Source organism: Megascapheus bottae, chromosome 9 (assembly GCF_031878675.1).
Source record: "Megascapheus bottae isolate mThoBot1 chromosome 9, mThoBot2.hap1, whole genome shotgun sequence".
Lineage (NCBI taxonomy): Eukaryota > Metazoa > Chordata > Mammalia > Rodentia > Geomyidae > Megascapheus > Megascapheus bottae.
In genome coordinates, this window is record NC_143517.1 from 53,826,735 (window position 1) to 53,851,226 (window position 24,492).

Below are 24,492 nucleotides of genomic sequence, written 5' to 3' on the forward strand. Positions count from 1 at the left end.
GAAGAGTACATGGCTCGCCCTCTTGAGCAATCACAATGAACATTGGAGCTTTAGAGGAAGCTAGCAATGGTAGCTTCTGTTTAGCCTTTTCAGAACTCAGTATTTTAGCAAGTTATTCTTATCAAAGGTCTTATTCCATCCCAAGCCAAAACACCACTCAATCATTGCACTCTGAAATTACTAGCACATGATGCATCTTCGGGCGAAATTAAAAGTGCAACTCAATAGACATTTATGGAGCAAACACACATTCCTTTAAGGAATTTCACTTGTCAAAGCTCTTTGCATAGGTATTTACCAATACAGGATTCATCAAGCAGATCTAAAACAGATCACAGGTCCAGGTAAACCTTGGGGAAGAAATAAACACAGAAGTTCTAGTTCTAATCAAGCTTTGAGGAAAATGACTCCAAAATCATGGGTGAATTAATCACCAGACATAAGAGCCAAAGTCTTAAGTCAGTAGTGTGCTATACTGTCTCAACATATTCTTGTAGAAAAATATCACATTGTATTACTTTCCTAGAATCCCAGTAGAGCTGCAGATGGTATTAATAGATTACAGTGCTGGGTCCATATGTAAAATCCAACATCATGTAGCATTAAAGGAGACTGTTCCATTGTTTTTTCAGAAATGCATGCCTACATACCTGTGGTATGAGGTTTCTAGTATAAAACAATTAAATTTATGAGATTTATCACACGTAGCAGCCTGTAACATTTCAATTTTCTGGATTAGCATTGAAATGATCCACGGGATGTTTAAATGTAAAGAAGCGAGTGAAATCCATTGGAGGGGATTTATTTTTATGAAGGATGAATGGTGTAAGAGTCATAAGCTCATTAAAAATACTAGAGGCAAGAAAAAAAAAGAAAGAAAATGGAGGTGTACAAGCATACGTAGGAAACAAGGGTCCGTTGCTCAGAACTTTCACTGATTATCACCAAATGGAAACAATTAGTTAATCTCAGCCATTTAAGTGTACATGTCTCAGATGCATAAGCTTTTTTAACCCATTAAAGTATCAGTCTTGGGAATAACAGGGCAGATTTTGGTGTGTGTGTGTGTGTGTGTGTGTGTGTGTGTGTGTTATTGTACAATGAATGATCTATTTTGTTGACAGTTCTGCAGCAAAGCTTTACAATGTGAGCACTCTGCCTTGGCTCAGATTGTACCAACTTACAACTCTGATCTGGATCTGACACAATTATTTCTGCTCTTTGGATGCGAATGAGAATATACTGGAATCATTCTACACCATGGAGAGATAATTTGTCAAGAAAATAAAAGGAACAGCTGCTTCATACTCCAACAAGAAGTAGTCTTTTTCTGAAAGTCAACCAGAATGAAGAAAGAAATCACCAGAAAACAAGGGGATTACTGTTACTGTGGCTAGGTGTGTGTGGCGGGGAGGGGGACAGATCAAAATACCTATCTCATCTATTAGGCCTGGCTTAGCTGTGTGAACCAATTGCTTAGGAAGCGGGATGATTAAGATCCGCACATACTATTTTTAACGGTCATGTCCTTGCCTGTCATGATTTAGAAGCGAGGCTATGTGTATTCCACTGGCCTTCATTCACTACTTTAACCTTGTCCTGTGCTAAGATGTATTCCAATATTCCTCATGGTAATTTCTTAGGGTTCCCCTTGGGTGGCTGCACCTGACAGGAGCCTGGGACAAAACACGTGACTCCTGAACCCTGAAGCTGGCTATGGCAGACTCCATCTGCTGCTCTGCTCATTATGGGTGGTGTCTGGTGCCCCTGGTGGTATCACAGTCCTCCCATTCCAGAGGCAAGCTGCCCTTCTCCTCAGGCCACCAAGCCCAGTCTTGTAATCTTGGCCGAAAGGAAGGAATGAATGATGAAAACAATTGGCTTGGGGCAGGAATGAAGATCCAGTTGCTGAAATTTTAAAAAGAGAGTGGGAGAGATTGTTTAAGTAAACGTTTGATACCAAACAGTGATTTACACATCAAACGAATCTATACACATTTCCAGCTTTTAAGTGTTAACAGGAGCAATTACGTTTTAAAATCATGCCCCCCCCCCACCAAAGAGATAAAGGAATAACTCTTTGAACTTTTTCCTTACATCTCACATACACTTTATTTCCTGAAATAGCTTCCATGAAATTTATCTACAGCAACTTCATAAATATGAATGCTTCCTTTCTTGACTGTCTAAACCATTTATTTTTGATTCCACAATAGCAATCTTTATATTGGGTTTATTGCAGCATTAAGTAGTACTGAATTTCCCACCTGAAGATGGGAAGTCTGGGTTCTGACACTTCACAGATGTGGAATCCTGGCAAAGGCACTTAGCAGTTTTCAGTTCTAACCAGGTACAGGTCTAAGGTGCAGGTGAGTATTACCTAAGTCCTACCACATACCAATCCCTTGTAACTATGACTTCAGATCAACAGCTGTGTCACCATTCCTGTCATGATAAGCATGCATGTCACATCTTTCTGGGGGTGATCCCTAAAGCTCTGTCTCAGTATGGCTCCTGTAAAACCCAGCACAAGTAGGCAAGGTCAAGAAGGTCATTTAGAAGCTGAGTGTTACCATGTGACCTCATTTATGAATACTGGGAGAGTGATCCTCAATCCTCTTCTGCTGCCCCAGTTTTGTTATAATGATATACCATTGGGAATGAAGAACAACAACCCCAGCGTACACAAACATCTACCTACCAAAACAGGCCACATTGATCAGTGGTCAGAGACTGTACTACCTAGGATCTTGTTAGATTGTTCTTCTACAGAATTGCTGGCTCTTGTTCATAGTTATATCTTTATACTATAGAGCTAAGATGGAGACAAGTCGTAAAGCTCTCTGGAAACACAGATCTTGTAATAAATAGGAAGTGGGAACTCACACACAAGTCTGTCACTAATATAGAAGCAACATTTCTGAGGGAACATTTAAGCCTGCCCACTTCGTTTCCCTTGTAGTTTATGAATGGGGGTGGGGAGGAGACTCAGATCCAGAGAAAAAAATTCGGCCAACACAACTGATGAGTTGTTTTCAATCTCAGAAAGAAAACTCAAGAAAACCTGCTTCTCAGCTTACTACATTTGCTACAACTCAACACTGCTTACTTCCCCCCCTCCCCATGGGCCCATCGCCTCCTGTCGCTTTAGTGTAAGTGTACGGGCATGGTAGCTCATGTCTGTAATCCTAGCTACCTAAGAGGCTAAGATCTTAGGATCAAGGTTCAAAGCCAGCCCAGTCACAAAAGGACCTGAGCCTCTTATCTCCAGTTAACCTCTAGAAAAGAGGAAGTGGGGTTTGGCTCAAGGTTAGGGCAGTAGCCTTGAGCTGAAGAGCTCAGGGGCAGCTCCTAGGACAAGTTCAAGTCCCATGACCTACCAAAAAAAAAAAATCTGTCCTTAAATTTTCCCAGTCATGTCATAATTACAGCTAGAAAGGCTGTAATTTAGATATAAGTGATTTCCTCGTGGGTAAAAATAGCCTTGGATTTTTAAGCTAAGGATAACACAGGAGATTGATTCGTATTCTTTTCCACTTTGCTACTGAGTAGTTTACTTTTAGGAAAAAGTATGGAGTTGGGTGACTGGTAGAATAGCAAGTATAATCGGGAAAGTGGTTGGTTGGGAAAAGTTCTCCATAAGTGAATATCTACCAGTATCAGCTGGTGGGTAATGGTGGGGAACGGCGGCAGTCTTCAGTTAGTGCACAACATACAACTATGCTGTTAAGACTTGGAACTAAATGTCCCTCGTACTCTCTGTGCAATGTGTAACTAGCCTTTGCCACCTCCCCGCAGCTGGCCCCTTGTAGGACATTCCTAATTATTTCTAGAAAGTAATCAAGAAACCCACACCAGACAAATGACTGAAGGGATGCGATTAAAGGAACAAGAAGGCTCATGGGTAGGCAGGAATGTAGAAATAACTTGGTCTTACAAATGGAGGTTTACCTCTGTTTTATGAGTTCTCCATTCCTGATATCAATGCTTGTTGAGAAAACCTGGTTGCTAGAGAAGATCTGAACCAAGACAAGTTACTACAAAATTAAGGGCTTAAATGAGATGTTAGGTTTTCTTGTGAAATCCCAAGAACTATACGTGCTGGAAAGAGCAATACATGTCTGGGTCTCATCCTCCATGGAACAGAGTCATATATTTGTTCATTAGGCTGCAGTGGTCATGGAAGAATTATCTAAACACATGAGCTATGCATATGAGTATAAGAAATGGAAATGCTACCTTAACAGATGAAGCTAATTTTGGTAGATATTATTTGATATTTGCCCCAAACTTCTATATTCTGATCTGGCCTATGCCTTTTTCTACACAAGTAAAGTTAATTGATTTCTCCTCATTTTCTTCTGCCCTTCTATTTTGCTTCTTATTGAGTGTGTGCTCCTTTTTCCTCTTGTCCTCTTTACTCATTAGAGACCTCCCTAATGGGTAAAGATTGCTTGGCTTACTGTCCTTCTTTCCTAACACATAGCATAATGTCAAGGGTATATACGATGCCTGATATATTTAAAAAGCAAGTGTAATTTTTTAAGCTGCTGAAACCCCATTTGATAAGAATTTAATGCTAACCTTATGAATGATTCTTCCCATTGATTCAAATATTTATGAAGTATTTGAATGAAAAAAGAGACCAAAGAGCTTTGAAATAATTGAAAACCATTTGATATAAATGAATCCAATCATTGTTTTTCAAGGATCAAATTAAATCTGGGTCAGCAGGTACCCTGTTAACAGTCATATGGTTCATGAAATTCAATCAGCATTAGGTGTCCAAGTTATTCTAACCATGGCACAAAATGGATATATAAAGTCACATTGTCCAAGGGAAAGTACACTTACTATCTCTCCTTCTTTGCCTCCAAAGTCTAAGTAGAGCATCCTGATTCCGTCATCGGAAGACATTTTGAGCTTCTCGTAAGGTGACTGTATAATTGTCTTAGGAAAGGCACCTTCCTGTGGTTCCGTAGAAAGAGAAAACCCATTCTCATAGTGAATGGTCAAACGGCATTCCTGGTTTCTGTAGGTGCAAGCTACGGTATTGGAGAGAGGGAGAAAGAGAAGTATATATGGTAGAAATAAATCCATCAGTCCATTTACCTAGGCATTTCATATTTCTAGTCTCTTCAGACCTAAGGGTCAGACACAGATTTCTTTCTTTCTTTCTTTCTTTCTTTCTTTCTTTCTTTCTTTCTTTCTTTCTTTCTTTCTTTCTTTCGTGTGTGTGTGTGTGTGTGTGTGTGTGTGTGTGTGTGTGTGTGTGTGTATATCATGGGGCTTGAGTTAGGCCTGGGTGCTGTCCCTGAGCTCTTCAGTTCAAGCTACCAGCCTACTCCTGGGCCTGGGCATTGTCCCTGAGCTCTTCAGTTCAAGGCTACTGCCCTACCTTTTATCCAAGCCCCACTTCCTGTTCTCTAGAGGTTAGAGATAAGAGTCTCATGTTCTTTTATGCCCTGACTGGCTTTGAACCTTTGATCCTCAGATCTCAGCCTCCTGTGTAGCTAGGATTATAGGCATGAGCCACCGTGCCCAACTTGACACAGATTTCTTATTAGAGTTAAGAACAATGAGGAGGTGGGGGGGAATGGGGACAAAAACAAGAGAAAGGGTAGAAATGTTTGTGAAGTAATGCACTTCTATCTGGCAAATATAATGCAACCGTCTATTAATTACAATAAAAATTAAAAAAAAACAGCTAAGTGAGTAAGCTGAGTGAGAAAAAAAATCAGAAAATAAAACAAAACAAAAAAACCCAATGAAATAGTCAGTGTTCACAAAATATTGGCCTTAGATTGATTTGTTGTTGTTGTTGTTCTGTAGATGGGGCTTGAACTCTGAGTCTGGGAGATGTCTCTGAGCTCTTCAACTCAAGGCTAACACTTGAGCCACAGTGCCACTTCTGGTTTTTCTGGTGGTTAATTGGAGAAAAGTGTCATGGACTTTTCTGCCCAGCCTGGCTTTGAACCACACTCTTCGGATCTCAGCCTTCTGAGTAGTAAGGATTACAGGCATGAGCCACCAGTGCCTGGCTAATTTTTTTTTTTTAATGCAAGTTCTGAGGTTTGAACTCAGGGCCTGGGTGCTGTCCTTGAGCGTTCTTGCTCAAGGCTGGTGCTCTATTATTTGAGCCACAGCTCCACTTTGGCTTTGGTTTGTGTGTGTGTGTGTGTATGTGTGTCTGTGTGTGTTTTTAACTTATTGGAGATAAGAATCTCACAGACTTTTTTTTTTTGCCTGGGCTGGCTTTCAACTCATGTCCTCAGAACTCAGCCAGCAGAGTAGATAGGATTATAGACGTGAGCCACTAATGCCCATCTGTGGATTGATTTTGATACTGTACATTAACTAGCCTCATAGAACTGAGGCACATACAGGGAAAGAATTCCTTTTATGGATATTTTCTGGGCTTAATGTCAGCTAGGTAGCTGATAATACATAGGTCAACAAATAGAGTATATTTCCTCATGACTAGATATACCTTGCCTTCAGCAAGAGATTAAATTTGAATAAAGTAAATCACCTCTGACTTGTCATCATCCTCATCTCCATCACCGTCATCATCATACACTCTTACCCACACACACACACACACACACCCACACACACACACACACACACACACACAATGCCTGCCATGGGGCAAAAAAAAGTGAGATTCTTTTACTATGTGTAACGTACTTCGGAATATAACACAGATGAGAGGTCAGGAGTAAGTAGATTAAAAATAATCTAAATTTCAATTTACAAATGGTTACACAAAACTCCTTTTAGAAATGAGGTAAGTTCAAGGATGACCTTGAGCCCTGTAGACACCTGTCCTACCTGGCACCTTTCATGAAGAATGTTAGTTCCTAGCCTGGCCCTGAAGGGCACCAGGAACCTTGAGGGTGTTATCCCTGGGCTACCCTCCATATCAAAGGAACCAAAGGAAAGCCTTCGGAGTGGGTCAGAAACCAGCTGTCATCTGAGAGCTTTACTGGGTTTAGGAACACAGTCCAGGTCTTTCAAGTCTGCAAGTTGGTCAGAGAAGGGAAGAGAGGATGGTCACCAGCATCCTGTTTCCTGTTTAGGGAGAACAATGACTATCTCATTTCAAACCCTTCTTCAGATAGTTCTGAGAAACGTTATGAGGTATCTGATTGGGTATTTTTTTTTTTGCCTCATCAAACACATTTCACAGACTCAGGAAAGTCAATTGGTTCAGGCTTTGATCTATATTTACCTGATTATTTTTGGGGGGGAAAAAGCAGGACATTTTCTTTGCTAGTAAAACACTATTGATTGAAGCTTACCGTAGACCACCATTCACTTTGCTCAGTTTTCTACATTCTATCGTAGCGGAACCTTACCACAAACTTTAAAAGCAGGACTGTTTCACCAATAGTATAGGTTTTTTGAAAACACAACAACAACAACAAAAAAACCCTGTAGCTTTAAACTTGGCTTTCAAAACTTAAGTTCTTTTGACCCTGCTCACATCCATGGTTACCATACTCTGTCTGGCACCAAGGAGATAAGGTGTGGAACAGGACCTTGACAAAGATCTTTCAGTTTTTCTCCTCCATTTGCAGAATGAGGTAGCTTTTAGTTGGCATTCCAATGAGAACATGGATACCCTCCCCAGATATTGTGGCATGTTTTTCAACTTTATATTTAGGGCCAATCTCTTCCACAGGGGTGTTCTTTTAACAGGTCTGAGTCTTTCTTGGCAGAGACCATCAACTCTGCCTTCAGTCACTCCTCCAGTCCAAGGACAAGGGAATGACAGCGTTAGCTATGGCTACATAAGTTCTTCATTCTTATTTTCTTATTCTTAAATAATAAACCCTGCCAGGTCACACCTCAGGGTTCCCTCTCTTTAGGAAAATACTTCAAGGTTACAGACTGGAGAATGATGACTGACTAGCTAAGCTACCGGTTTTTCCATGACTAAAGATGATAAAATAAGACCTCTTGATGATATTTTAGTGGAGAAGTTAAGTTGACCTCTGACATCTCAAGTGCCTCAAAAGGTAATAGAAACTACCATGGGACCAGCAGAGAGGGCACGTCCTTCCTGCAAGTGGTACTGGTAGCCCATTTCTTGTAGTACTCACCGGCAGTGATTTCAGTAATGAGCTCTGCTGAGTTGTGGCACCCCTGAACTATGCTCCTGGTCCAATGGGAGAGATCTCTGCTGATCTCTGCCCGAAAGAGGTGCGTTTCAATCCCTTGCTTGGTACCCGTTCGTGTTGCAAATGACAGATCCATACCAGTCTGAGGTGATCCCTTCCCTGGACCTGAATGGACGAGCCTGGAGGAGCGAGGGGGGGGGGGAGGGAGAAGCATTAAGAGGGGTTTTATTTTTATCTGTGGCCTGTCTAGTAAAAGCTTAAAATGGTGATCTCACTTCTTTACTTTCAAACCAAAGGGTCTGCTGTGCTTTATTTTTCCTTTCTGCCACTTTCTCTCCAAGGAAAGAATGAGATGAAGGAGCATCCATTGACTGTGCATTTAATTAAATATGCAGGGAGAAGTTGAAGAATAATGAGATATGAACTTGGGGAAATTCAACTATACTCATCTAATGAAGAAGAAAAAAAGAAACACAGAGAGAGAGAGAAAGAGAGAGAGAGAGAGAGAGAGAGAGAGAGAGAGAGAGAGAGGGAGAGGGAGAGGAAGAGGGAGTCAGAGCGCAATACATTAAGTTTCGTCTGAGCTTGTCTCCACTGGTCAATTCTTGAGCATGATGGGAAACTGAATGTATTCCATGGACCCAGTGGGAGATGTAGGTTTCCTCTGTCTCTTGTGGTTCAGAGGATGTGGCTATTTTGAGTGTGCTTTTGTGTATATATTTGTAGTACACAATTAGACTTGAAATGAATGTAAACAAATAACCTGGGACACAAGTAAAGCAAGAGCAACCCATTTACTCTGTTTTAAAGCAAAAATACAACTCGTAGTGCCAATCCTCTTGAGAAAGGATAGAAAATGACACTTTTTTGTGGGGATTTTCACATTGACTTTAGAAATTACCCTCCCTCCCCCAGAATCAATGATGACTTGTGCAGCTGATAATTTTCTGAAAGGTCAGACTGAAGAGCTGAACACACCACCTTCTGAGCAGGCGCCGGCTCTTACTTCTCACTTGTTACCTTAAAATACTCATATTCTCTTCTGTTTGATATCTCAACCTACTTTGGGGAGAGACTTTCCTATCTATCATTTGCAGGGCCGCCTAAGTGTAATTTTGTAAATGTGACTTCTCTCCAGGGAATTTGCATTTTCATCTTTATCTTTTAATACAAGAAAGCAACACGTTGCCATTTGTTATAGAAATGCTAGGTGACTATCAATGTGGGGGATGGGAGAGCTCTTTGTCTTTGGCAAAGAGCTTACCTGTAGCTTGAAAATTACCCAGAAGAAATTCAAAAGCCTATTTTTCTCTTGTAAGCCTAAATAACATAAAACAGAGCTATCGGTGGAATGAAACATATTACAGAAGGCTTACTGTGTAACTTTGAGGCGCTCTCTCACATCCCAAATTGGGATTTGGGAGAAAAGACTATTTGAGTAGCCTGTTAGCTTTAAGGTTCATTACGGAGATGAGAGGCGGTGGCTGCAACTTTGACTATCCACTCACAGGGACCTGGCATGCAGAGGCTGAGTGCAGTTAGTTCAGGAGAGAGAGGTTACTTCAGAATGGAAAAGAAGAGAGGGTGATTGAAACACTACTGGCAGATTCAAACTCAGGTGAGGTTACATGAAACACACCATATGTCTCTAAAGCCTTATTTTAGGAGGAAGGAATTGAGAACCAGGTAAAACTGTTATCTTGTTTCCTAACAGGAAATAAGAAAGGAATTGTGCTTTCTTGTTCACGAGTATTTTGTACTCAAAGGGTGTTGAAATCTTAGTTGTTTAAAAACTTATTTTTGGTCAGACTGGGATTTGAAATCAGTAACTTACATTTGCTCAGCTGGCATTTTACCACTTGAATAATGTCTCTAGCCCTATTTTGTTGTTGTTGATTTTGGACTTAGAGTCTCACAGAATTTTCTGCCTTGCTTCAAATCCCAGGCCTCTAGATGACAGCCTCTTGAGTACCTAGGATTACAGGTGTCAGTCCCCAGCACCCAAATCAATTTTATTTGTTTAAGAAATATATTCACCATGGGGCCGGGAGTTTGGCCTAGTGGTTGAGTGCTTGCCTAGCATGCACGAAGACCCAGGTTCGATTCCTCGGTACCACATACATAGAAAAAAAAGCCAGAAGTGGTGCTGAGGCTCAAGTGGTAGAGCTCTAGCCTTGAGAAAGTCCAAGGACAGTGCTCAGGCCCCGAGCTCAAGCCCAGGACTGGCAAAAAAAAAAAAAAAAAAAAAGAAATATATTCACCTTTCCCTTTGAAAATCTTCAAGTCTACATCCTAAGCTGGAAATAAAGAGTGAGCTGTGTACTAAAATGGACAGGGACAATGGAGAACTATATTAGAACTCCACTCTATCTGCTATGTTTTAATTTTTTTAAAGTATTACTTCATAAGGTGATGCTGTGAAGGTTAAATAAAGTAATCCACATGCTTTAAGTAGCACAGAAACCAGCATGAGGTTTAAACTCAGTAAGCATTTCTATTCTTTATACCTTTCAGCTTTCTTGTTTTACAAACAGAATTCCCATCTAATAGGTTTGGAATTATACGTACTAAAATATAGGGAACACTGAATTATCATAGTCTACCCACAACAAAACTTGATTTTCTTATACTATTTTTTCATAATTGTCCCTTAAATTTCCATCTAGATGAACTCAACTCTGTCACACACTAGGGACAATGTATATGATAGAGGCAAGAACAAAGTTAGGAAAAAAGTGTACAAATATCACAAAGATTGAGTGTGTGTGTTGGTACATACATACAATGTATGACTTTCCCACTGATACATATTTTTCTCAAGAGAACTATGAAACTATTACTGGAAATGTAATTTGTTAGAAAATTCAATTTCCTATTTTGGAGGAGGGGAAATTGAGTAACACCATATACTCATATATAAGAAAGTCCTGAATCTGATTGGCCCATGTAATAGAGAAGATGCCCCACTCGGTGCAGTGAGAAATAATAACAGGGATCCTGAATATCAGTGTTATTGACTGATGGAATGAATGAGTGAATGAATGAATGAAGATTGATTGATTGAACCCCAATTAGATGATTGGGGTTCTTCATCTCCCCACTGAATTTTTATGAATTGAAATAAAAAGAGGAAAATTGATTTTATGATGAATCAATTACGAATTTATTAATGTTTATATAATAGAACTATTTGATTTGTTCTCTAAGGAATAGCAGACATGCTGAATTCTGGGTTCTTTTGAATATGCCAATATTGTGACTGAACTATACATAAAGTCTTAGACAATTGCTGGGCTGGGAGTGTGGCCTAGTGGTAGAGTGCTCACCTAACATACATGAAGCCCTGGGTTCGATTCCTCGGTACCACAAACACAAAAAAGCTAGAAGTGGAGCTGTGGCTCAAGTGGCAGAGTGCTAGCCTTGGGCAAAAATGTGTCCAATGAAAGTGTCCAAGCCCTGAGTTCAAGTTCCAGGACTGGTAAAAAAAAAAGTGAATTGTTTCTGCTACCTATGGGTATATTGGTAACAAAAGGATACTTAATCCAGATGAAAATGAAATGATTTATATCAGATATCTACTGTGCGCATACATTCACATCCTCAGGTAGAGGTATCATGTAGATCTTTAAGAATTATTTTTGTATTGCCTGGTGTCTGTAATTCATACTTGGAACCCTAGGAGACTGAGATTTAAAGATCAGAGTTTGAAGCCAGCCCAGTAGATAAGTCTATGTGAGACTTATGCCCAATTAACCACCAAACCCCAGAAGCTGTGGCTCAAAGTTGATAGAACATCAACTTTGAGTAGAAAAAGTTGAGAGACAATGTTCAGGCCCTCAGTTCAAGTCTCACTATGTTACAAAAAATACTTTGTAACTTACTATGTGAGGAATGAAAATCAATCTAGACTTCTGAATATGTATTCTATATGTAAAAGAAAACTTTAAAACAAAAACCATTAACATGTTGAGCAATTTCATAGATGATTTAATTTCTTTTATTTTTCAATTACATTTTCTTTGAAGAAACGTGTATTACACATGTATTTAAAGATTACCTTAAAAAGAGAGATAATATAGAGTGAGACAGCATTGAACCCAAATTTCAGTTTTTACAGTGAGGACTTCCACTGCACGGAAAAGTATATGTACTGTGACTCAACACATCCTGAGAATTTCAGCTGCTTAATATGTCTAGTACTAATTTAATTTAAAATTAATTTAATTGTTTAATATGACTGATGTGACTCATGTTGAAATACTGAGCTGCTCCTCGTTACCTTCGTGCATTTATTTGTGTCTGGGTTGTTCTAAACTGTTCATTCCAGGGAAGGACACAGCAATTGTGTAGTCTGTGGCGGCGGAGCAGCCTGGCTGCAAGCTAACTGACCCACAGAAAATGAAACCTCATGGCCTCATTAATCCTTTATACTAACCTCTGGTCTCCAGTGCAGAAGACATGAGAGATACTGTGACCTGTGAGATAAAGAGGTAGCGTCCTGTTGGATTCAGGAGTGTTGTGAGAAGCCCCAGAGGAGCTCCTATCCCTGTCTGAACTCCTTCTCCCTCCCTTCCAAGTGAGCACCCACAAATGATACACTCATTCTACTAGTCACTGAATCATATACCATCCACCAGCTGATACATGTCAGCTTAGTAGACATTATGGACTAAACAATATCGCTCACAAATTCATATATTGAAGCCCTTATTACTCAATAAATGTATGTTTGGAAATAGGCCTACCAGAAAGTAGAAATAGTTTCTCTCCTTCTGACTACTCCCAGCGAAGATGGAATTCATCTAAAGTACAATGGTGCCCAGAAGAGAGTGAGCCCTTGCTGCTTCAAAGGAATTCAAGTCCTTACCTAGAAGGACTTACGCACTGTACAAGTACATTCTGTGGGCTTCAGGGAAATCAGGGACATTAAGGGTGGTCAGAAGACTGGAAAAGAGGATTTTGCATTCAAATTTTCAAAAGACTGAATAAAGTAGATTTCCTAATCTTGTTCATAGCTAAGATTATGCAATAGATTTTTCAAATTCATTTTTTAGTTTGGAAAAGAAGAAATAGCCACATCTGTGTGGCTTATCCATTTTAAACAACTTCAACTGGAAACAGGATTCCTAGAAAATCTTGATCATTCAGGATGAACATACAACATTTCCTTCAGTATTCATACTGGTAGAATGTTTACTTTGTGAAATAACCATAGCCTCATGGTTTAGTTTATTTAAGTATAGGGGCAGATTTATGTCCTCATGCCTGTCCTGATAAGCATTTTAGTAACTTTTATGAAGTTCTATAGGACATAGACACCTAATCTGAAGGTGGCCCACACTGAGAAGAATATATAAGGTGCCAGGATGCAAAGTAGTTAAACACTGCAATTAACAAACAAATGAAAATAAGGGAGATATGATGGGAAAACCCCTGGAAATTTAGTGGAATATGGCTACCTAAACCCTAACGTGCCAACAACTCTAACAGAAACATAGCTGCATTACTACAATTCAGCAGGTGACTGTCCTGTGTTCGCTGCACTGACCAGATCACACCTGAAATACATCTGACCCCAGGTACCACACTTTAGGGCTTCTTAATCCTTTGTGTCATGATCACTTTTGGGCTACTTCTCATAATGTTTTTCAAATCAGGTTTGCTAATGCACGAAGCAATTACAAAGGTAAATGCTGATAGTGGAATATGGCGTTCTGCATACAACAATGTGACAAGACAACGGCCAAAATAGAAAGGTACTCAGTTATTGCATAAAGAGGATCCTTCGGAGATCTTTTGTCTGGAAAAGAAAAGAGTTCGTGTGAGGAATGGAAATATACATGGAAGTGTTCAGGCAGAGGCTGGATGAGATAGGAGCACTTCTAGCCCAGTTGAAATTGCCCTAGCCAGTGGTCAACAGATATAGAACACTCATTTTGTAAGGCTTGTTGACCATGAATCCAAGATGGCAGCTGCTGAATAAGCAGATGTTGGGGAAAATAATCTTGCTGACCAGAATCTGAGTTCACATGAAGTTAACAACCACGTTTATCACCATCTCATCTCTTCTTCAGTTCTAAGACATTCCTTTGGGTCCCCAAGTATCATTAGTAATCTACTGTTTTATGATTACTTGTTTAGATGATTACCTGTTCAGATCATCCTCTTTTTTCATATATTTTTTAAATTGTAATTAATAGAAGGGTTACATTATATTCACCAGATAGAAGGCACATTACTTCACAAACATTGATACCCTTTCTCATGTCTTGGTCCCCATTTCTCTCCCCCCAACCCCGCCCCTCATCTTGGTTTCCTCTCTTCCCTATTCAACTTCAAATAACCAAATACACATATATACAATATATCAGATAACCAGATGAAGTACTGTAACAATATGAGATAACTAAGGGACAGCAAAAGAGATGAGCGATAACATAGTACATCAAGGACAACAAGCACTCATTATATGGCTTTTGTTTCTATATCCTGGAGATTCTTTCATTTAGCGTCATACTATATGGCCTTATGAATCTAGCTTTTGTTCTATTGTAAATCTCTGCTAGGAGAGCCCAAGGTTTATACTGATTATGACAAATGAGGGAAACCATCGAGCCTATGTTCCTTTGAGTCTGGCTTACACCTTGGTCTCCTTTATCACTGATTTCAGGTTCATTACCTAACATCTATGTGTTCCAGAAATGTTGGTGGTGTAACTGTACGGATGCATGCTTTTTCCAAAATTTTTTTCAATCTCAAGCTTGAGTTGTACAAAGGACATGACACATATACCACAATGGCATTATTTTGCATTACTTCAACATTTTAGAGCAATTAGGCTTCCTCATGAGCTCTGTATTCACAGACCACGTTTGGAAAGAAGGTGGCCAAGTGTATGTCAGTGGACATTAAGACCTTACAAGGCATCATGGTGGGTATTTTAAAAGGTCTAGCTAAAATCTGTCTGCCTGAGTTAGTGCCCCCTTCTCCTCCCCCACGAATCTGTCAGGAACAGCCCTTTTACATTCTTCCCAAGATTCTTCCCAAAGATATGTCCTGAGCTGCAGTCTCAGTGGGATTCTGAAATAGCTATTATTTATCTTTCGATTATTTTTACATTTTAAGCTATTTGTGTATCCATTAAAATATGACCATCTGTCTCTTATCTGTAACAGGAACCAAACTACAGCAACCAAGAAAATACTGTCTCCCAAATGAAGATAACTTCTATCCTGAGCCACAGGAAAAATATTGTCACCCTGGGACAGGCTTTCAAGCCACCATTTATACCCCATTTCCAAGTTTTATCTGAAACTGCTGGAGAAATCCAAGGACATGCTTTGTTCCTTGGTTACAAAATGCAAAATGCAGCTATAAATTCCCATGATTGTAAGCAAAGCCAAAAACATTAGCAAGACAATTCTTGCCTGGAGCAGTGGCTCTCGCCTATAATCCTAGCTACTCAGGAGGCTGAGATCTGAGTACTGAGGTTCAAAGCCAGCCTGGACAGTAAAGTCAGAGAGACTCATCTTCAATTAACCACCAGAAAACCAGAAGTGGCACTGTGGCTCAAGGAGTAGGGTGGTAGCCTTGAGCTGAAGAGCTTAGGGACAAAGCCCAGGCCCAGCGTTCAAGTCCCACGACCAACAAAAAAGAAAAAAGATTGGACATTTCTTATTGGTTGGGACAGTAAATAAGTGAAAAAGATGAATGGGTTCATATGATGGGTTGAGAGTGGGCCAAGAGCATGAAGCTGTTGTATAGAGAGGAAGAGAAGACAGGCTTGATATCTGTACTCAAATCCCACCTCTGCTCCTTACTGACTTGATGACCTTGGGATGTTTGAGAAACTCTCCATAGCTCAGTTTCCTTAACTCCAAGCAGAGGATAATTATTTATCTACCTTGTAACATTGTGAGAATTAAATTAATTAATATTGGAACATTGCATGTAATAGTAGAGAACACAGGATATATTACAATAGAGCCACTGTTATCAGTAGCATGTAAGTTCAGGATCCTTGCTACAACCTTTCCAGAAACATAGCATCATTCAGCAAACAAGTGTTACGTGAATGGGTAAATGAAGAGCTAGAATACAGAGAGGAGGACTACGGTGAAAGAAGTTCATGATTAATGACTGATTACTTTTCTCTCTCCCTCGGCCCCTCAAACACACAAAGCATAGTAGCTGATAGCAATCTAAAGACTTTGCATTTATAGCCAATAAATACTAATTTCCAGATTAGGTCAGTCCTCAAAAAACAGTTATTTTTTTCTGCTGAACTCAGACACTCAAGCAAGTATTCCATTGCTATTTCTAGCCATTTTTAAAAAGTGATCTTAAAAGGTAGCTAGGCAAGGCACTGGTGCCTCACGCCTGTAATCCTAGCTACATAGGAGGCTGAGATCTAAAGACTGGGCTCCAAAGCCAGCTCAAGCAGGAAAGTCCATGAGACTATTATCTCTAATTCACCACTAGGAAACCAGAAGTGGTGCTGTGGCTCAAGTGATAGAATACTAGCCTTGAGCAAAAGAGCTCAAGGACAGTGCCTAGGCCCTGTGTTCAAGCCCCAAGACTGAGAAAAAAAATTAAAGGTAACTAGGCGGAGCCAAGTACCCCTGGTTTACACCTGTAAGTCTAGCTTCTCAGGAGGCTAAGACTTGAGGATCAAGGTTCAAACCCAGCCCAGACAAAAGTCCATGAGACTCATCCTGAATTAACTAGGAAAAACCTAGAAGTAAAGGTGTGACTCCAGCGATAGAGTGCCCACCTTGGGGTGAAAAAATCACCAAGGGGTTCAAGCCCCAGGGCCAGTGCCAAAAGGAAATGAAAATAGGATGAAATATGTTGTGAGAACAGTCATTTGTTGCTTCTTCCTGTAAATCTTTCAACAATGTCTTTTCAGTACTAAATTGCTGCTTAAGGAATTTAGTCATCTTTTTTGAGGGGAAGGGGGCAGATGTTGGCTTTTCTGAAAAGCAGAAGTCATTAAACATTCCCTTTCAGTGGGTCCATTCAGAGATGTATAGAAATGCGCTCCTAAGCAGCTAAAAAGGCTTTAGTTGCTTCAAATGCCTCCTGTGGTGGAGTCCACAAAGCTCAGACTGGTTGCAAGGCTACTTCAAGTTCCAGACTTAGATTAACTTGTAATAGAGACTGTCATTCTTACAGTAAGCCAAGACAAGTGTTCCTCTCTGTACCCAACAAGTCACATACTGGGCTGGAAGTTTCTGGGGGTCTTAGATAGAGATTCTAGGTATCCTGATTGCTTTTTTTTTTTTTTTTTGAAAAATAAACCCCAAAACTCCTGCCTCACAAGGGATACTTATGTACTAATTTAATTCTAGATAGGTGTTAAGAGAATATTGCATAAAATGCTGCGTACAAAACATTATTATTAATATCCTCAATTAAAGCAACAACAGTTGCAATACACAGATTCCGCCAAATTAGGAAAATCATATATTAGGTAACTGTGTTGCTAAGCAATATTACATCCTCATTTTACTTAATTGCTGTAATTAGCATCTCCCAGCAGATGCTACAATAGAAATCACACATGCACATAGAAGAAAGGAAAATGAAAGGCATGGAGGAAAGGGAGGGAGAGTTGGAGAGAGGAAAAAGGAAGGGAGGGAGAAAAAGAAAAGGAAACAGAAAAAGAAAGAGTAGAGAGGGGGAAAGTGTTGGTTGGATGTCTTAAATGCTCAGCTGATTTCAAATGCTTTTATCTACTTGCTATCCAATGGAGCCCAGCAGTCTATAGACACTCTAGGAAAGAATGGAAGGGCAGAGAATCAATAATTACTCAACTGTCGGGTGGGAGGGCTAGTTTAGGGACTGCCCTCTCCAACTGCCTCATTTCTAGCATTCCCCAATTTCCACCCCCACCCCTTCCCTCTCCCCGCCCCATCATGGAGCCTGAACTCTGGGCCTGGATGCTGTCTCTGAAGCTCTTCAGTGTAAAGCCACAGAGTTGGGTTTTGTTAGTGGTTAATTGGATATAAGAGTCTCAGGACTTTCATGCCAGGCTGGCTTTGAAGCGTGATCCTCAGATCTCAGACTCCTGAGTGTCTAGGATTACAGGCATAAGCCACCAGGGCCCTGCCTTATTTCTAGTTTTTAAACATCATTTCCTGAATATAAACATGAAAATCAAATAAGGCCCCATCTGATCACCCTGAAGGCATAGACCTCTGTGTGTATGTATGTGTATGTGTGTGTGTTTGTGTGTGTGTATGTGTGTGTGCTTGTAATGGGGCTTTGCCTCAGGGCCTACCTCAGTGCTGCCTTTTAGCTTTATGATTACTCAAAGCTGGCTCTCTCTACCACTTGAGCCACAGTTCCACCTCTAGACTTTTGGTGGTGAATTGCAACTAAGAGTCTAAGACTTTTCTGCCCAGACAGATTTTGAACTCGGATCCTCAGACTGAAGCTTCTTGAATAGATAGACTTAGCACCAGCACCCAGCTTTACAGCTCATTCTTGACAACTAGATGGTGAATATGAGGGACTAGCTTCCACGTGACCATTCACAGCCAGATGCCATCCACAATAAGAGGAAGCAGAAAGGCTATTCAACTGGTAAAAGCTGCATACATGTGTTCTCCCAGCCTCAGTGTCTGCAACTAGTATTCAGAGTGCCACTGAAAAAGGAACCCATGGTTTTAAGCAGTAAACTAGCAGCCGAGGGTATCACAAAGTTCAGAATTTATGCCTAGGTTAATATGCCTATAGACACCACACGTCTATCATACTAGACACTTCAGTTCATCAGCTATGGAAGGATAGGAAAACTGACAGGAAAAATAAAACCATGGCTTTGGGTCAGTCACAGGATTCTTTATCTATCTTCTGCTCTTCTCCAGAGCTAAATGAGATAAGAAATAGAATGGGCTTTTTTTTTCTTTTGCCAGTCCTGGGGCTTGAACTCAGGACCTGAGAACTGTCCTTGGGCTTTCTCAAGGCTAGCACTCTACCACTTGTGCCACTGTACCATTACAGGCTTTTTCTATGCATGTGGTACTGAGGAATTGAACCTGGGTCTCTGTGCATGCTAGGCAAGCACTCTACTACTAGGCCAAACTCCTGGCCCATGGATATTTTTATCTCATGATAATTCAAAGTCTTGAGGAATTTTGTCATTCAAGTTAACTATTGTCCTATGATATGTAGCAATGCTATAATTATGCAATTTTTTTTCATATGGGTGCTGGTACTGGAGCTTGAACTCAAGGCCTTACTGGGGCTTGATATTTTCACGCATTCATTTGATATTTTCACGCAAAGTTGTCACTCAACCACTTGGTTACTCCTCCATCTACTTTCAGGGTTTTTGCTAGTTAACTGGAGATAAAGGGTCTCCCTGACTTTTCTGGCTAGACTGGCTTTGATCCACATTCTTTAGATCCCAGCATCCCCAGTAGCTAGCATGAGCCACTGGTGCCTGGCTAAGAGCTATAAATCTTAAATACATTCTTTGGGCCTTTTGATTTTTTTTCTAAATTTTATTGTCCAGGTGATGTGCGGCTGGGTTACAGTTACAATCGTAAGGTAGTGAGTACTATATTGATTTTGTCTCCCCTACCTGTTGCTTTCTAAATGAATTCTCCTACCATTAGAACACAATTTCCGTCTACTACAATGCTGTTGTTAATGGATGACTGTTAAAATGACTATCTTAAACTAAACTAAACATGATTGCCTGAAGGAAGAAGCCACTCACAGGCCACCTATCTGCTGTACAAGTGACATAGCAGTTAGTTTTGTCCTGCTAATGAAGGTATCCCTGTGTCCCCACCTCTATCCCACATTGCGCAACAACCAACTCTTCTTCACATCATTCACATTTTGATTTCAATTATTTTCTCTGATCTGAACATTATAACATCTATTAATCAATTTATTCTGATGCTTAACATTCAACTATTTAGTCTCAACCAATACTATCAATAATAAGAGAGTATATGAAGTAGAACCTACCAAAAAATTGTCTCATCATTCAAGTGAAGAGACTTGGATTCTGAGAGAATGAAATTTTGCCCATGATCACATTGCAAGGAGAACTCTTAGGATTCTGGTTTACCAGAGTTTCAAAGTCCATGGACCCAATATTTCTCATGTCCAATCCTGAGAACTCAAAGTAGAAGGAGAACAGATATGGTACACAGTCAGCATGCCAGGTACAATGGTGTAATGTACAAAAGGGTATAAATGGGTTGGCTGGGAGGGGAAGACAAATACTACACTTTGTGAGTTGATATGGTATAGAACCTTTGGCATGTATTCTTTTATGGCAGCCTAGGGAATGCCTATGAATATGCTTACATTCACAAGGTAAAGGTATCTCTGAGGCTCAGCCTGAAAACCAAAGTCTGATGATAATTTAATGGTTGACAAATGCAGTTTGGTATATTTCCCCAGTGGGAGGAGTTCCTACAATTTTAAAGGCTAGCCTGAGGCTGCAACTGCTTTTGGCATTTAGAAACAGGTTAGTTCCTTAGGCACTAAAGATTATCTAATGTATTTAGTAGCAAAGCTGTGTCCTTGGCCCCCAGGTGGCAGGGAAATAAAGAAGTGCACATTCATTAGTTATCCTTTTTTTTTTTTTTTTTTTTTTTTTTTTTTTGCCTGTCCTGGGCTTGAGCTCAGGGCCTGAGCACTGTCCTTGGACTTTCTCAAGGCTCGAGCTCTGCCACTTGAGCCTCAGCACCACTTCCGGCTTTTTTTTCTAAGTATGTGTTACTGAGGAATCGAACCCGGGTCTTCATGCATGCTAGGCAAGCACGTTAACCACTAGGCCAAACTTCCAGCCCTAGTTATCCTTTTTAGGCTACCTCCACCTCCCCCTCTTCCCTGCTTCTCAGAGGCCTGAAAACCAGGCTCAGAGAAGCTTCATTCTCTTTGCAAGCTCTGTATTTTGGAATCTCTGGACAAATACCAGGACTAGACATAATAGGACTGGGCATTCAGAATTTATGAATTCAACATGCTCCAAAAGTCCACAGATATTGTGACCTTAATCCTCACTCTCTGTAAGCCCATTGAGAGTCCCTGTTATGACAATAATGACAAAGAAAATCCCAATACTCTCCTCATGGACAAGTGTATCTTTAAAACGAAACAAGTTCAGCTATACCAAATAAACTTTGGTTAAGCAAAAAATGTTTTCCCAAGAAGTCATAAAATGCTGAGGGGTTAGAATATCTTCAATTCTAATTTGTTTGCAAGCTTCTCAAGTGTGCCGGTAGAAATTTGTATGACCAATGGTCAGAGGCACCACTAAAAAGTGTCAGGTGGAGAGATAACTGCTCGTAAGCTTGTCTGAAACAATATGACCACAAACTGTTGATAGAAATAATTTGACTGACAAGAAACCTGTTTCCTACTGGTTCCAGCCAGTCTGAACTAAGCTTCTTAGCACTGCTAAGAGAAGGAAAAGATCTGGCCATAGCCCTGTCCTGAGATGTGTCAGGCATTGTGCTGAAGAAAGCTATATATGTATTACTACTATGAGCAAAGCAAAAATGGGATGAATGAGCTATATCCCTATGTCAAATTCACATGTTGAAGACTTCACCCCAATGTGACTATATTAGGAGAGAGGGCTCATAAGGATTTAGCTAAGGTAATTCCACAAGGTTAGTGCCCTCATATGGAGAAGCATCAGAGAGCTTGTACTCTCTCCAGGAATGCACAAGAAGAGGCCAAGTGAACAGTGAAAGATGGAGGTGGTACACAAAGCAAGAGAGTCTTCATCAGAAACTGACTGTTTTGGTACCTTAACCTTGGACTTTCAGCCTTTACAACTAAATTTCTGTTGTCTAAGCCAGTAGTGCAGACTCAGCTTCCCTAATCCAAACATCTAAAATCTGCTCCAAAATTCCAAATTCCTTGAGAATATACATGATCACTAATGAAAGTAAACCTACACCATAAAGTTGTGTTACTCGATATCTCTTTCTCACTTTTTCCCTCTGTATATGTATGTGTGTATATATTTATACATATGCACATGTATGTACAGATAAAAATTCCCAAATTCAAAAATTTTCTAGTCCTATGCAATTTGGATTCAGCCTCTGCTTTGCTTTGACTGGATAATCCTATGGTCATATTTTAATTTTTATCATTATCTTACAATAGGTGTTATGATTCAAGTTTTTTTTTTAGAAGAAGATAAGGAGATGGGGCAGGATAGATATTTCATGGTCAAAAAGACAAGAAACCAGGCCTTTACTGAACAAAACCTGAATGTGAATTCAGGCCTAACAAGTGTGATTTTGTGAATTACCTTTTCCCTTCTTACCAATAGATATGATGGTTTCCCATTCTCTTTGCTTTTCTAATTGCTGGTTACCAAAAGATTCCTTAAAAAGTATACTGATGATCATATTTGGATTTTAGTTGATCCCAAATTTAACACAGCTGTTTTAAAAATATAGCAAATGGGGCTGGGAGCATGGCCTAGTGGCAGAGTGCTTGCCTAGCATGCACAAAGCCCTGGGTTCAGTTCCCTAATACCACACAAATACAAAAAGGCAGACGTTGCACTGTAGCTCAAGTGCAAGAGCACTAGCCTTGAGAAATCCCAAATACTGTGCCTAGGCCCTGAGTTCAAGCCCCAGGATTGACCAAAAAGAAAAAAAAATATATATATATCAAATGTACATACGGTACAAATCTCCAAATGGAGAAAAAGTTAAAAAGTATGATTAATAGCAACTCAATTTATTTGGTCCTTACCATATGTCAATCACTATCCTAAAGACTAAATGTAGTTAAGTGTGATACTAATATTACAGTTCCATCAGGGATTTTGCCATGTGATACAAGGCAAAAAGAGATTCTGAATCTTGCCCCAGATTCCAAAGCAGAGTTGGAATTTAGAGCTAGATTGTAAGTTTCTAGAACTTATATCCTGGAAGGGGCTTGATGCAATGGAATTCTATATAACCATTAACATGAAACCATGGAAGGATGTAAAATACCAGTAGTCAAGGTCATGGTTAGTGAAGAAGAAGGGAAGGAAGATGCCCCATTCTACAAGCTGATGATGATACTGAAGACCTGGAACCAGGTCATGACCTCAGTATTTTGAGCTGGAACCTCAGGGGTCATCCCAGCTTGAGGTAAAACAGTGCTAAGAGCCCCAAGAGAAAAAAGAAGCAGATTGTCACTGTAGAACTCCCCACATAACCACAGATCCTGGGAACAGGGAGACAGCAGGGCATAGGCTTCTAAACCAGCGGTTTCCGAACTACAGCCTGCATTTGAAGTATGTATAGGGCTTGTTAAATCACAGCCAGACTGTGCCTCATTCCAAGAGTTCCTGGTTCATTCTGTTTGCTGTTAGGCTAGAAGTGTATTCAACTAGCAAATACCCATACTGAAAGGTTGAAGACTGACCTTTAACAATCACTTATTGAATCCTTGGCTAGAAACTCTCACTCTCGATACCAACCTCCCTCTGCCACCCTTCACGGTGGCACCTGGGTTAAACTGTGTTTGATTTTTTTCTATTGTTAGATGACATGGGTGGGCACATATTGAATGGCTGAGTTCTCCCAAGAAGAAAGATTTATATGATACATTGCAAAATTCTTAGAGCTATCTAAACTCTAAGAAGAAAGGACCTGGTAGTTGGAGGCTACAAAGAATAGCAGTAGAGAAAACAGGACACAAAAACTGAATTTCCTGCCTATTGCCAGTGTACAACTTGGGGTAAATGGCATAACTTTTTAGTTCCTCAGTTTACTTATTTGTGAAACAGGAATAAGATCTTACATTTCTCATATAACTCAGTACACTAGCCTGATGCTTGTTGTAACACTTTTATCTCCTGTGTCTAGCCTACATATCCAGAACAAGACCAGGGCCTGAGCCCATAAATCTTAATAAACATTTGGTTGTTTTTGAAACTGGGAAAATTTTTATAAACCTCTAACAGAATCCAGTTGACTTTGAAAAAGCCTCCTGAGGGCTAGCCAGTGGTTTAATGCCATCCTAGTCTATTTTGCAAATGTTATTATCGTGGCTTTCTTGATAATTAACCCTGGATGGTTAATTAGTAGTTGATACCATATAATAAAAATTTTAAATATAGCCTGGCACCGGTGACTCATGTCTGTAATCCTAGCTACTCAGGAGGCTGAGATCTGAGGATCGCAGTTCAAAGCCAGCCTGGGCACAAAACGTCCGTGAGACTCATCTCCAATTAACCATTAGAAAACCGGAAGTGGCTCCATGGCTCAGGTGGTAGAGCTGTAGCCTTGAGCTGAAGAGCTTAAAATATATAGAACTTAAAATACTAGCTTTATGAAAATTAATGCACCTACTACCTGGCAAATATAACTGTAACCCC

General features: G+C 40.1%; 1 protein-coding gene across 1 annotated transcript in view; it reads right to left on the reverse strand.

Moving 5' to 3' along the window:
- Positions 1-786: 786 nt before the first annotated feature.
- Positions 787-24,492, reverse strand: part of Sntb1 (syntrophin beta 1) — a 213,688-nt gene continuing 189,982 nt past the window's right edge. The window contains exons 5-7 of the mRNA XM_090339330.1: positions 8,109-8,305; positions 4,855-5,045; positions 787-1,908 (exon numbers count right to left, since the gene is read on the reverse strand). Of these exons, the coding sequence (XP_090195456.1) occupies positions 1,816-1,908; positions 4,855-5,045; positions 8,109-8,305 (481 nt within the window). The 3' untranslated portion in view covers positions 787-1,815. The remainder of the gene's footprint in view (positions 1,909-4,854; positions 5,046-8,108; positions 8,306-24,492) is intronic.